General features: G+C 38.4%; 1 protein-coding gene across 1 annotated transcript in view; it reads left to right on the plus strand.

The window, feature by feature from the left end:
* CFTR (CF transmembrane conductance regulator) overlaps nucleotides 1–12,357 on the plus strand; it is a 90,986-nt gene that overhangs the window by 17,442 nt on the left and 61,187 nt on the right. Inside the window, exons 4-8 of the mRNA XM_074901560.1 lie at nucleotides 3,738–3,953; nucleotides 4,865–4,954; nucleotides 6,329–6,492; nucleotides 6,963–7,088; nucleotides 11,042–11,288. Of these exons, the coding sequence (XP_074757661.1) occupies nucleotides 3,738–3,953; nucleotides 4,865–4,954; nucleotides 6,329–6,492; nucleotides 6,963–7,088; nucleotides 11,042–11,288 (843 nt within the window). The remainder of the gene's footprint in view (nucleotides 1–3,737; nucleotides 3,954–4,864; nucleotides 4,955–6,328; nucleotides 6,493–6,962; nucleotides 7,089–11,041; nucleotides 11,289–12,357) is intronic.

Below are 12,357 nucleotides of genomic sequence, written 5' to 3' on the forward strand. Positions count from 1 at the left end.
ATTTCCTCACCAAGCCAGAAACTCCTTGTGTCAGGTTTATATTTAAAAAAAAAAAATCAGTTCTACAAATTTAGCCTACCATACATTGTAATAGGTGTTCCTGCAGAGTCTGCCCGCTGAAACTTCCACGGCAATGCATTCCTGTTAAAAGTTAGGCAGTATCTGAGGGCTTTTACAGGCTGTTCTGAGGGTAACTTCCTTTCCCGGAGTACAGGCATGTGAAGTGTGTGTGGCCATGCACATGTGGGACTTGTGAAGGGTTGATTCTTCCATGTGGACTTTTAAAATTGAGTACAGTTTTGGACCAGGTGAGGACAGAACAGGCCTGAAGAATTTTTGAGTCATATTCTTTGGTTGTTTTTTTTCTTAAATTCCTTTAAGAAATCTCAGACATGTGCGGTAGGACACAGGATAGCACATATGAAACAAAATCTTCACCTTTCACAGTGAACAGGGAAAGATTAAATCTTAGTTTAAATTCTTGATTCTGTTATCATTAGTCTTCATTTTTTAAAAATCTGTAAGACAAAAAAACTCACTGCTAAAGCCACTGGTATTCTTTTCAGGACCTGCTCACGGAAATTAATGGGAGCTTTGCCATTAATTTGAGTGGGGACAGGATGTTGTGCCGTATTGGCATATGTGCAATCAAGTTGTCCCTTCTTTTGAACTTCACTTTCCTTTCAGCTCTTCTCTTGTCTAATCCCTGGGACGTTTTCACAGCACCTTTCTTGGAGTGTGGTTTAAACTCTGCTGACATCCCTGCTGTTTGTGTAGTTGTTGTTGCAACTGGCATCACAGCTTAGCTCTCATTAAGTCTAGGAATTTTTCCGTCTCTCCCTTTCCCATCATGCTCTGTAGGTAATGTTATTACAGGGTGGACACTTGCGTTCTGGCCCCCTAGAGTACTACGATTCTCCCTCATAAATAGTGTTGTGTTAGGCTCGTTGAGTTACTGCACCTAATTCATCTGCTCCTCTGTTGTTCAAAACAGCTTCCATGCTTCACCTCATCAGCAGATGTATTTTCTAATCTAAAGAAAAGATGGTATGGCAGTAAAACAAAAACCTTGCTTTTTAGCACCATACTGTCTAACAAATTGGGTACTTTGCTGTGAGGATCAGTTTGATCCTACTTACATTTTTCTCCTGTATTCATCCCCATGAAATGTATATTTCCACTCAGACACAGCAGCTGCTAACATTAACTTAGAAATGGTTTTAGTATCATATCCCAAAGGACCCTAATGAGGATTTCCTGAAGTTCTCGCATATAGGTCACGGGTGTGAGTGAGAAGGCAGGGAGGGATATGAAAGTCCTGAAGCACTTCTTGGGTATATGCCAGAACAGAGATGTGCATTATTGTCTTCAAATGCAGAGTGATTGAGCATATGGGGGATACACGTAACGTAAAAGTTCTCATTGCGTAAGAATAGCCACACCAGGTCAGATTAGCACAGTATCCTGTGTCATACTCTCATTTCTCTTCAGATCTTTGCTCTTTTAATTAGGATTTCTGTGAGGGGGACATTTCTGAGTTTCTCAATGGTTTATGATGAATGCAGAGGGAAGATCAAGGACAGGAGAAGGAAAATCATGACTCCTGAAAACTGGATTTTCTCTTATATATACAAATCCCATTCCATTTTTTAGGCAGGTCATTCTAATCAGTTCATTTATCCATATTTATATCAGTGGATAATTTCGAGATTGCAAGAGGAAAAGTGGAAAATAGGTAATTCTGCTTTCATTTGTATGTAGACCAGATAACATCAACTTCAGTAAGTAAGCTGATAAATCTCCACCTTAAACCAGTGGATTTTTATGCCCCATGAGACAGCAAATGATTTGGCTTATTGCCAGCCATTATTCTACCCTTAGTCTGCAAGTCATGTTTTTTTCCAGCAAACTAGACATGTATGCAATACCTTTATAGTCACAACAAACACAGCAGCAGTGTGTGGCATTTTCACCAGAAAAAGAGTAAATAAAAAAAAAAAATCTTGCTATTTTAAGCCTATATACAAAAGCTTATCTTGTAATCTCTGGGAGTATGAAAGCACCACATTGTCCTTGAGAGATGACTGTTTTGTATTTTGTGAGTTTTGGGGAGTTTTGGTTTGCCACTTCGGGATGCATATGGTCTAAGCACAGCTGCCTTAGGTCATGTGTGTTTTAATAAACACTCCTCCCTTTGCCTACTAATAACACTGAAGTCTTTGTCAAAGCTGACTCCAGGTTTACAGCATTTGTATTGTGGCAGAGTGGTGTTTAATTTGTGAAATGTAGTGTGTAGCATAGGTATGGTATTTGAAATGTAAAATTTCATCTCTTCTGTGGAAAAAGTGTATGATGAATATCAGTTCTACCAACAGTGACATTCAAAAGGGGTTACAGTACAGGTTGTAGGAGTACTTTGGATTGCTCTTGTATAAGAGACCAAAAGGAAACCAAAGAAGAAGGAAAAAAAATAATGGGGATTTTCCCAACCTATTTTTCACTGTAAACATTAATTACAGCTGAACTTCACTAGTTCACTTCTCTCTGAGTCTCTGTATAGTGATCTGTGTTTTTTTCGGATGGCAGGCGGCACTAATAACTTTTTGGCAGAATTTAAGATTTCTGTACAAAACAGAATTCAGTAGTTTCCTACTGTTTTTGAAGTATTAGATGCTTTCTGCTGAGACACAACAGAAAGAAGGATAAGGAGACACACATAAAAGTTTTTAGCACTAAGTATTTTTCTACTGAATATAACAGTGAAGCAAAGGATCACATACACACTTCATACCCTTCAGAAGCTTACGCAGAAGATGAAGCAAATTGTTAGACTGCAGTGCACTGATGTTTTTTGCATTTCTTGGGGAAGTATTGGGTAAGAAAAGAGGGGGCAAGAGGAAGAGATGCAAAAGGAGGAGGTTATAGGAGTGAAAGTATGAGAATGGTGAGGGTGTGAAGGGAAATGGAAGGCAACGGTGGAATAACGCTAGTGGGGTTTAATTACAACAGAAAAGGAGGCTGAGGACAAATGTAATAGCCGGCTAAGGTAAAGCCAGGGCTATAACAGATCATTTGGATGCCTTGCACTTTAGTGAGGGACTGGTTTCTCTCTGGGACTTTTATTAAACTTGCCTCTCCTACCATTTATGCCCTCTCCTACTGCTTTTGTCACAATCCTGGATACAATGTCTAGAACTTTTGAGTAGCATGATCAAATTGTTTATGCTTTTATTTTGTTGATATTTCCATTTACTCTATATTTTAGCTATATCTTCACTGTCTTGTTCTGGTGGTGTTCATTTCAAGATCTCTGAGTCTTCCTGTGTCCTGTAAGTCCAGTAAAGTGCAGTGAGAACTGTTCCCTAGAGGCCAAAACAGAGATCCAGTCTGCTAAACTGGATTAAGTCATGTGGCTAATCCATTGCAACTCTGCAAAATAAATGTGGAAGCTAATCTCAGTTGTCACTTCTGTAGGAAATGATAAAAAAAAATTACAAACTTGATTCGCTTTGGTGGAGTTGCAGGAGCATCACAGGTTAAGAAAGCAGTGAGTTGTCTGTTCTCCTGAGCAATTACTGCAACTTTCTGTGGTTTGCACAGCGAACAGACCTGACTTCCTCATTTAAGATATAAAGCTGTAAATCTCATTGGGTAGAACTTGAAATTAAAACGTTAATAATTTTGAAAAAAATGAAAAAACTACTGACCAAAATGTTTTTTCTTGTTTCCATCTGCAGGAAGTCACCAAATCTGTGCAACCCCTTCTGCTGGGAAGAATAATAGCTTCATATGATCCAGACAACTCTGACGAAAGATCCATAGCCTACTACCTGGGCATTGGCTTATGCCTTCTCTTCCTTGTGAGAACACTACTCATACACCCTGCTATATTTGGTCTTCATCATATAGGAATGCAAATGAGGATAGCTATGTTTAGCTTGATTTATAAGAAGGTAAGTGTTTCATTTACACTCAAAGCCATCCTCTGTCTGTAGCCTACGTAACTTTTAGGCCAGTTTGTTGAAAGATTGCTAGTTTTTTTAGCCAAGGTACACAAAGTTGATAAAAGAATAATGTGGCTAACATCATTTTCTTGACAGCTTTTCATTTCCTAAGTCCAGAGATTTAAATACTCATCTGCGGCTGGTTTGACTGAAGTCAGCCTCTGTGCTTTTGGGTATGTGGTGAGATGACTTAGTTGTTCTACCACTATGCTCCTGTTATGTGTGTGTATTGCAAAGGCAGAATAACATATGCTGGTGGCCAAAAAATATTTTCAAAAGAGGATTAGAGGTGAAGATTTAAACAATAAATATAACATAGAAGAGACTGAGTTTGAATGATGTTGTGTGAGATCTCTATCTCATGAAGAATGAACAGATACTGATGCATCACGTGTTCATAAATCCAAAAAAATTTCAAAAGGTATTTGGTTTTACCAATACCAAAAGCAAATAATTTAAACAAACATGTTAGTTACTCTAGTATGAAGCTCAGTGCGAAAACATCTTTCAAAAATATTTGTCAAAATAGGCACAGCAGGAGATTTTTGAGGATGCACAGTGACACACAGCATGCACGCTTAATTAAACTTGCATTTGCATATATATCTATACTCATAAAATATTCAACAGAAAGCAAAGACTAAGTCAATAAATCAATATTTGTAAAGCAATTTAATGGCTATCTTAAATTCAAGTGACATGAATAACAAGTTTAATGAGACTTTCTTTATAGCATGAGCAGATAAGTGAATTGTTATTTATACTAATGTACCATTGCTTATAATTTTTATCTGTATTTATTCTGTTTTATGGGGATGAGTTACATGGCCATTTTTCTATAGTTTTGTTTTCTTTTACAGATCTTAAAACTGTCGAGCAGAGTTCTAGATAAAATAAGTACTGGACAATTGGTCAGTCTTCTTTCCAACAATCTGAACAAATTTGATGAGGTACGTCATTGGTTCTTTAATCCACTTGATGATCCATCAAATACAAATGCAATACTTCAGGCTGTTCATGACAAATATAAGGAAGGAAGGAGCATAAATGACGAACTTTACTGAGTGCTCATTGTAGATATAAAATGAATCACTACCTTAAGAAAATGTCTAGGCACATGATCATGGAAATGTTTGTTTTGATACTTATGATATCCTTTGGCTCCTGTGCTGATTACTAGAGCAAACCTAAAAATCGGGTATACTATAAAACCACGCTTGTTCTACAGTCCATTGAGAACTTGCCAGGAAATCTCTGGGTTATGCATTGATTTCACAGAGGTCAGAACTGGCTAGTTCAATCCTTCCATCCTCTTTTCCTGACCACCATACCTTTTTACTAAGGCAATCCAGCTGTTCCTGCCATTGAACAAGCAATGATGTTCAGCATTGTGTTGCTACTATTACCCACTCTTTTAAAAGAGAATGTGTTGATATAAGACCTTATTAGGAATCATTCCGAACACATCTGTCTTAGACAATACTTCCAGAGTCTCCTGTAAAAAACTTCTCTTTTGTTAAAGACACAGAGGTAAATCCCTGCTAATGGCTTTGAGGACTGGAAACTCTATGAACTTCTGTTTAGCGTCTATGTTTAATTGGCCCATTGGTAGTATGAGGTTTGCTTCCTATGAAAGAAGCAAGATCAGAGAGACTGTAGACACATGGCTGGAACTGGAGGCTGTATTTACTTTAAGCACTGTATTACTATACAGAGCACTGTCAGCTAGCACTGAACAAGCTAGGACAAGTGCCTTATCATTGCAGCAGTGTAGCTTCAATAATGCAGACCCCTGTGCAGCCTGGTCACAGGATTCAGTCCAAAACCTCCCTAATGTGAAGGAACATGGCTGAAGTAGGCAGCAATCTGTTTTGAAATCGTTGTGTTCACACAAGAGTCATCTCTTCACCAAAATAATAGTTGCCTCTTGTATCAGGTTCAGTCGGTCTCAGAAGATTCTTCTGTGAATTTTTCTCATCTTGCAATGGTTGAAAAAGCCATGTTTACTTTTACAAAGCTGAGATTTTTCCTTGTGTGTATACATAGCAAAGAGACCATTTCAGACTGAACTTTGCCTTACAAAAATCAAAGTTTAGGTGTGGAATGTATATGTATTGCTGCACTGTCATCATAATTTACACCCAGAATGCTATGTGCTCAGGATCACAAATCCTCCTTTATAAACTTGTTTTACTACTGGAAATATTTGTACCATTCTTCATTACATTTTTCAAAGTGTCACTTTAATGACTTCTTTCTTTCCATGCAGTTTTAAGAGCACGTCTGTAACTTGTATTATTATTTTCTGCTGTGGGCTTCCACAGGGTCTTGCTCTGGCTCATTTTGTATGGATTGCACCTTTACAAGTGGCACTGCTGATGGGACTGCTCTGGGATATGTTAGAAGCTTCTGCATTTTCTGGACTTGCTTTTCTAATAGTTCTGGCCTTTTTCCAAGCCTGGCTGGGACAAATGATGATGAAATACAGGTGATGAGACTGTTTTAAAATATTTCAATGTATTTTCCTGAAATGCATTGGTTTAAGAGGTTTATACCACTTGAATAAGGGTCTCTAGTTTGACATTGTTACAAGAGAGGACCCCTAAGAGTGTTGGCTGTGTTGGGAAAGTTACGGACAAGCCTTTACTTATTTAGCAGCAGCTGTCTAAACTTAACAAAATGAATGGTCTAATGTGCAGTAAGTAGTAATAATGCTTTATAGAATTGAAACTCCTTGTTAGTGACTTGATTTATTCTTTTTAGAGCTTGTATTTTCTCCTTAGTTTAATGATTACTAGCTTTCTAAAGATTCCGTTCACATTCTTCCTAATAATTCTGTTAAATAAACATTGTAAGTGTAGACATAAAGGGAAAGTGTTTTGATAAGATAATGGGATACAAACTATCTATACAGGATGAGAAAGATGAAGACTGACCTACTGCCTTTTTACTTTGTAGGAATAAGAGGGCAGGAAAGATCAATGAGAGACTTGTCATCACCTCAGAAATAATTGAAAATATACAGTCAGTTAAAGCCTATTGTTGGGAAGATGCAATGGAAAAAATGATTGAAAGCATCCGTGAGTAAGTGTTCTCATTTGTTAGTCAAAATTTTTATATGCTCAGAAAAAAAAAATAGGTGGCTTTGAACACCATCTGTGGTCTTGTTAGTTGAGAAGTAAAGCACACAAATATTAATCCTTCATAAACGAACTGTGCATTCCCACACTGTGGCTTGGGTTTTTTCCCAATTTGTCAAGTTCACTATGAAGGTGAGATTTTTTATTTTTTTAATTTGCTTCCTCATTTGTTATAATGATATTTCAGTGGTTAGTTTGCACAGGTAAAACAATTGTGGCATCTGTGTTTGTTTCTGACCAACCCTATCCTCATCTTAGAATAAAAAGCCCTTTTGTGTAGTTACTTAAGGCTTTACAGACTTTTCTATTCTGCGGTGAAGGAAACAGTATGAGTCCTCTGCAGCCATTTTCTGAGAAATGCAATAAAGCTGGTTTTAAATGTTATGTGCAATCTGTGAAAGGATTAAAGTAGCACAGCTTCATGTATTCATCCTCCACAACTGCATTAAATTTATTGTCTGTAGATAGCCATCTATAATGCTTATCTCTTCAATTAATATTAAAATTGAACTGGAACTACAAGAACTGAAGCAGAAAGGAGGTAAAAGATCTAACCTAGTTAGCTGAGAGCTATGAGAAGGAGAGCTTTGTTTCTCACAGGGAGTTCTGGGGAAGGGGAGGAGAAGTGACATATTGATTGATGGGTGATGCTTCACTAAAGCTGTCCCATGTGTTTGTTTACTCCTTTACAGAGAATTAAAATTCTGTGCCAGGTGTGTGATTGGGAAAAATAAAATAAAAGAAATGACATATAAGTGTATTATTATCATGTAAATAAAAGAGATGAAACAATATTATTACACAAACACCTTCTTGTTCAGCTGCTTTCTGACAGACAATCTGGGGAAAGTGAAGTGTTCTTTAGAATAACGAAAATCTTAAAATTTGTAATAATTTACTATAAACAATCAGGGAAAACTCAGTCTGAATCCAGGCTGGGAGTTCCAGCTCAAGGATGGAACCAGGTTAGGATTCCCCTGGTGTCACTTGTCACATTCACTTTTAGGAAATTTGAGACCACAAATTGTGAACAAATCATGTAAATTAAATAATTTTAGTCCACAAAATTGTCACAGAAACCTGGAAAAAGGACTGTCATCTTATGATCTATATTTTCTACAGTAATTTACAGTGAATTTTGTAATGTTGGAATTCAATTTTTGTTATATTATGAATGGATTTTTAGAAGACAAGAATGCTAGCAATATTACAAGATCAAAGTGTCTCTCTTTTACTGCACCAAAATACCGTATTTTTTTCAAAATACCATATTTTTTTGGGTGATCCAACAGATCACTTGGTGAAGACATCACTGGAGCAGATCAACCTTGGATTGTCAGAGTTTCAGTTGAGGATGAGTCCTTGAACCAAGTAACAAGCAACAGAACAAGAGGGAATGACCTCAAGCTGTGCCAGGGAAGGTTTAGACTGGATATTAGGGAGTATTTCTTTACAGAATGGGTTGTTGGGCGTTGGAATGGGCTGCCCAGGGCAGTGGTGGAGTCCCCATCCCTGGAGGTGTTTAAGAGCCAGGTTGACATAGCACTGAGGGATATGGTATAGTTGAGAATGGTCAGTGTGAGGTTCATGGTTGGACTGGATGATCTTTCAAGGTCTTTTCCAACCGAGATGATTCTGTGATTCTGTGAATTTTGCTTGCTGAGCCAGGGCCTCCCAGTCAGTTGGTTTGTTAAGCTGGTAGGAAACGAGACCTTGTGCATGAAGCCATGCCTGTGTTTTTGTAACAGTGTGTTATAACTCAGTCATTACCAAACCACTTCTGCATTCTGGCATTTTCTGATACAACCCAGTTTGATCAACTCTAGTGAACTACATAGATCTGTGCCCTTACTCTGGTAGACTTGAGCTGCCAGGGCTGGCCATCTTGCAGGTGTAACACTGCTGCAGGCAAACTCCCCCAGAGAACTGTGACACTTCAGAGGGACCAATATGGGCTATGTCCTGTGTGCCCTATTAAATCTGTACTGGTAAGAACTATTTGTAACAAGTGTTTTAATAAACATACCTGGACTCCTCTGGGCTATGCAATCTATTCAGAGAATTAAAAAAACACAACTTCAAACTGTTCTCTTGAGCCATAGCATAGCACTGGAGAAGGTGAAGTCCAAGGTTGGAATGTCTATACTTTGTCAGTGGTAGATACACTTTTACATAAGGCAAAGTATCTCAAGCTCATGTATTTGTACTGACTCCTGCAGCATCACTTCAAAAATAAGCATAAACTAGTCTGCACTCTATACATGCATGAGGCTCATAGTGTGCCTTTTCTCTCTCTCCAAGTGCCCATCAGCAAGACCTGTCCTAAATAAATGCTTAATTTACAGAGCTCTCAAGCCTGTATCAGAGACTCACCTCTGGAAAATTTTTGCTTGTGGCTGGTACTTGGGAGCATACTGAAAAGGTTTAGTGCTTTCATTCTCCCTCTTCAGAGTAGTGGCTGTGTGCTTCAGCACTGGGGAGCTTTTTGATAGCTTCTACCCCGTCATCTGTGTGGGACTGGATGAGCACCAAGCCCCAAAATCTTTGTTATTCCTATTCAGTGCTGCCACCCACAGTCTCACAGAAGCTCTGGAGGGACTTACAAGGCCCTTTCTCCAGGGCAGTGACTACTACCGTGGTGGTGGTCTGCATGCCTGGCTACTTTCTTCAAGCCTCTCTTGTGAAATACAGACTTAACAAGAAGTGCTAGGCACCCTGCTCCAGAACTGGCTGAGCTCAGATTTTCTGTCAGGGACTTTTAAGAATGCTTTGGCTGACAAAAGTAGCTCCAAAATCCTGGATGGATTTTACATGCAGACGCTGGCCCAATACCAGGGCACACAGAGGCTATGATACTCAGCCTTGCAACACAAGGTGTTACTATCACCAATGTGACTGTGAATTTCTGCAGTGTCTCAGTGGTTAGAGCACTCACCCACTGAATGGGCACCTTGGGGTCTAGCTCCATCCTTAGCCCCAGTTAATTTCTCTTGCAGCAGAGCATTTGCTCTTTCACTGCAGCAGAGGTGCCTCTGTTCAGTCAAAGCCGAGCTATGGGGCACCCGAGGAATGTGAAGTGAACAGGGTCAAAATGAGAGCAGTCAGTCGAAAGCTTCAGCAGCGTGAGTTGGAGCTATCAACTGAGAAAATGAATTGCGTGAGTTAGTGCTATCAACTGAGAAAATGAATTACGCTCCCTGAATTATGTCTCTTTTTATTTAATAGCTTGCTGTAAGATGCACAGACATTGTGGAAGCAGCCAAGATTAATTACCTTTTGCATTCCTGACTGCACAGCAGTCAGTGAGCTACTCCATAGACTGAGCTTCTATGGGGCAAGGAAAGTGGAGGGCAGACTCCCTGCCTTCCACCTCTTCAAGCTGAGGTTAACTGATACCTTTCTTCATGGGTGAAACTGTTAGTAGCTCTGCAAAAGGAGATGACACTATAATCATATTGTTCTTAGTTTTTTATGGTCACGTATAGCAAATCTGGCATTTCAAAGTATCTTATTTCTAGGGGGGTTATGTATCTAATAGATGATCAGATGAGTATGGGATGATGATTCTGGGAGTGTATCATGTACCACAGCATTAGATGCTTAAAGATGGTTGAGCCAGGAATTGTAGAGGCTTGCGGTTTATGAAGTATTTAAATCATGACATAGATCATTGTTATTTTCTCAGACATCTCTGAACATTGGTGCCAAAAATGGGCTCCAATTATTTTTTAGGTCCAAAACCTGTTTTGAATCTTGCTTTTTAACTGCAATGCTAGAAAATAAGAATGATGAATGAGCCTCTGAGTGATTTCTCTTACCAACAGTTCCATGCAAAATATTTTTAAGATGTAAACTGTGGAATCCTATACTAATTATTTCTATTTCTTTTTATAACAGAACTGAACTGAAGCTTACCCGAAAAGCTGCTTATGTGAGATATTTCAACAGCTCAGCTTTCTTCTTTTCAGGCTTTTTTGTGGTGTTTTTAGCTGTGCTTCCATATGCTGTGATTAAAGGAATTATTCTCCGAAAAATATTTACCACCATTTCCTTCTGCATTGTTCTTCGAATGACAGTGACCAGGCAGTTTCCTGGGTCTGTACAGACCTGGTATGACTCTATTGGAGCAATAAACAAAATACAGGTAGGGTACATACACTAAAATCTTCCCAAGTACGTAAGCTAATTCTTTATAGCATGTTATCTTGTCAGTTGATCGACAAAAGCGCACAGCATTTATGCAGACTTTCCGAATATACTATATGTTGCTTTGACTACACACCATGAAATGTCATTATAAATCTTGATATTGTTATATGGTTCCCCAGGCAGCATAACCACAGGAGTCTCAGGCTACCTGCATGCTGCTTTTTTTGAAACAGTGGCATTTAGTTATTTATTCTCATTGCAGAATAAAGAACTTAATAAAAATATATCATGAATTGTGGTGCTTAAGAAATGTTTTTCCTTCAGAAAAGGAAGTACAAAATTAGTACATGTTTTATATAGCACAGCTTCCAGTCACAGATCTGTTTTTCTAGCTATTAGTGGCCAGAACAGCAGGAGATTGTGCATCTTATGCAAATGTGCATCTCATTCATTATGAGTAGTAAACATAATTAAGGTACTGGTCAAATAATTATTACCTGTCTTACCTACTGAGATCAATTGCTCATATACCAGCTTGAGAGGCTTATCTGCAGAGTCAAATCAGGCTGAATTCTCATTAACTCTGTCTGTTTTATCTGCTGTTTTGATATCACTCCTCAGGAAAAGAGTTCTTATTCTATTTCAGGGTGAAATCTTAGGCTTTTTTTTTTTTCTACTTTTTTTTGTTTGTTTGTTAAAACATAGTTTATATTATTTTTAGTGTGATAAAAATACCTAATATGGAACTTAAAGATCTTAATCAGAAATCTGAACCTTAATATAGAATAGCAGGTACTGGATTTTTATGATTTTAAACTGGGCAGAAAATTCGAGAAATCTAGCCATAAACCTTTCTATTCAACATTCAGAAGGCTGCCTTGTTGGGTCCTAATTTATGCAGTCTTTGTGGTCTCAGATTCCCTGGGCATTGGTGGAGGTCTCCTGTCTCTCCTGTTTCCTAGAAGTGTATATCCAGTGCCCTATCACAGAACTGGCAAGCCCAGTTGTTGTACCCTGTTGTGCCCTCAGTTTACCAAACGCTTGTCTTTGGGGATATTAGCTCT

Source organism: Athene noctua, chromosome 3 (genome assembly GCF_965140245.1).
Source record: "Athene noctua chromosome 3, bAthNoc1.hap1.1, whole genome shotgun sequence".
Lineage (NCBI taxonomy): Eukaryota > Metazoa > Chordata > Aves > Strigiformes > Strigidae > Athene > Athene noctua.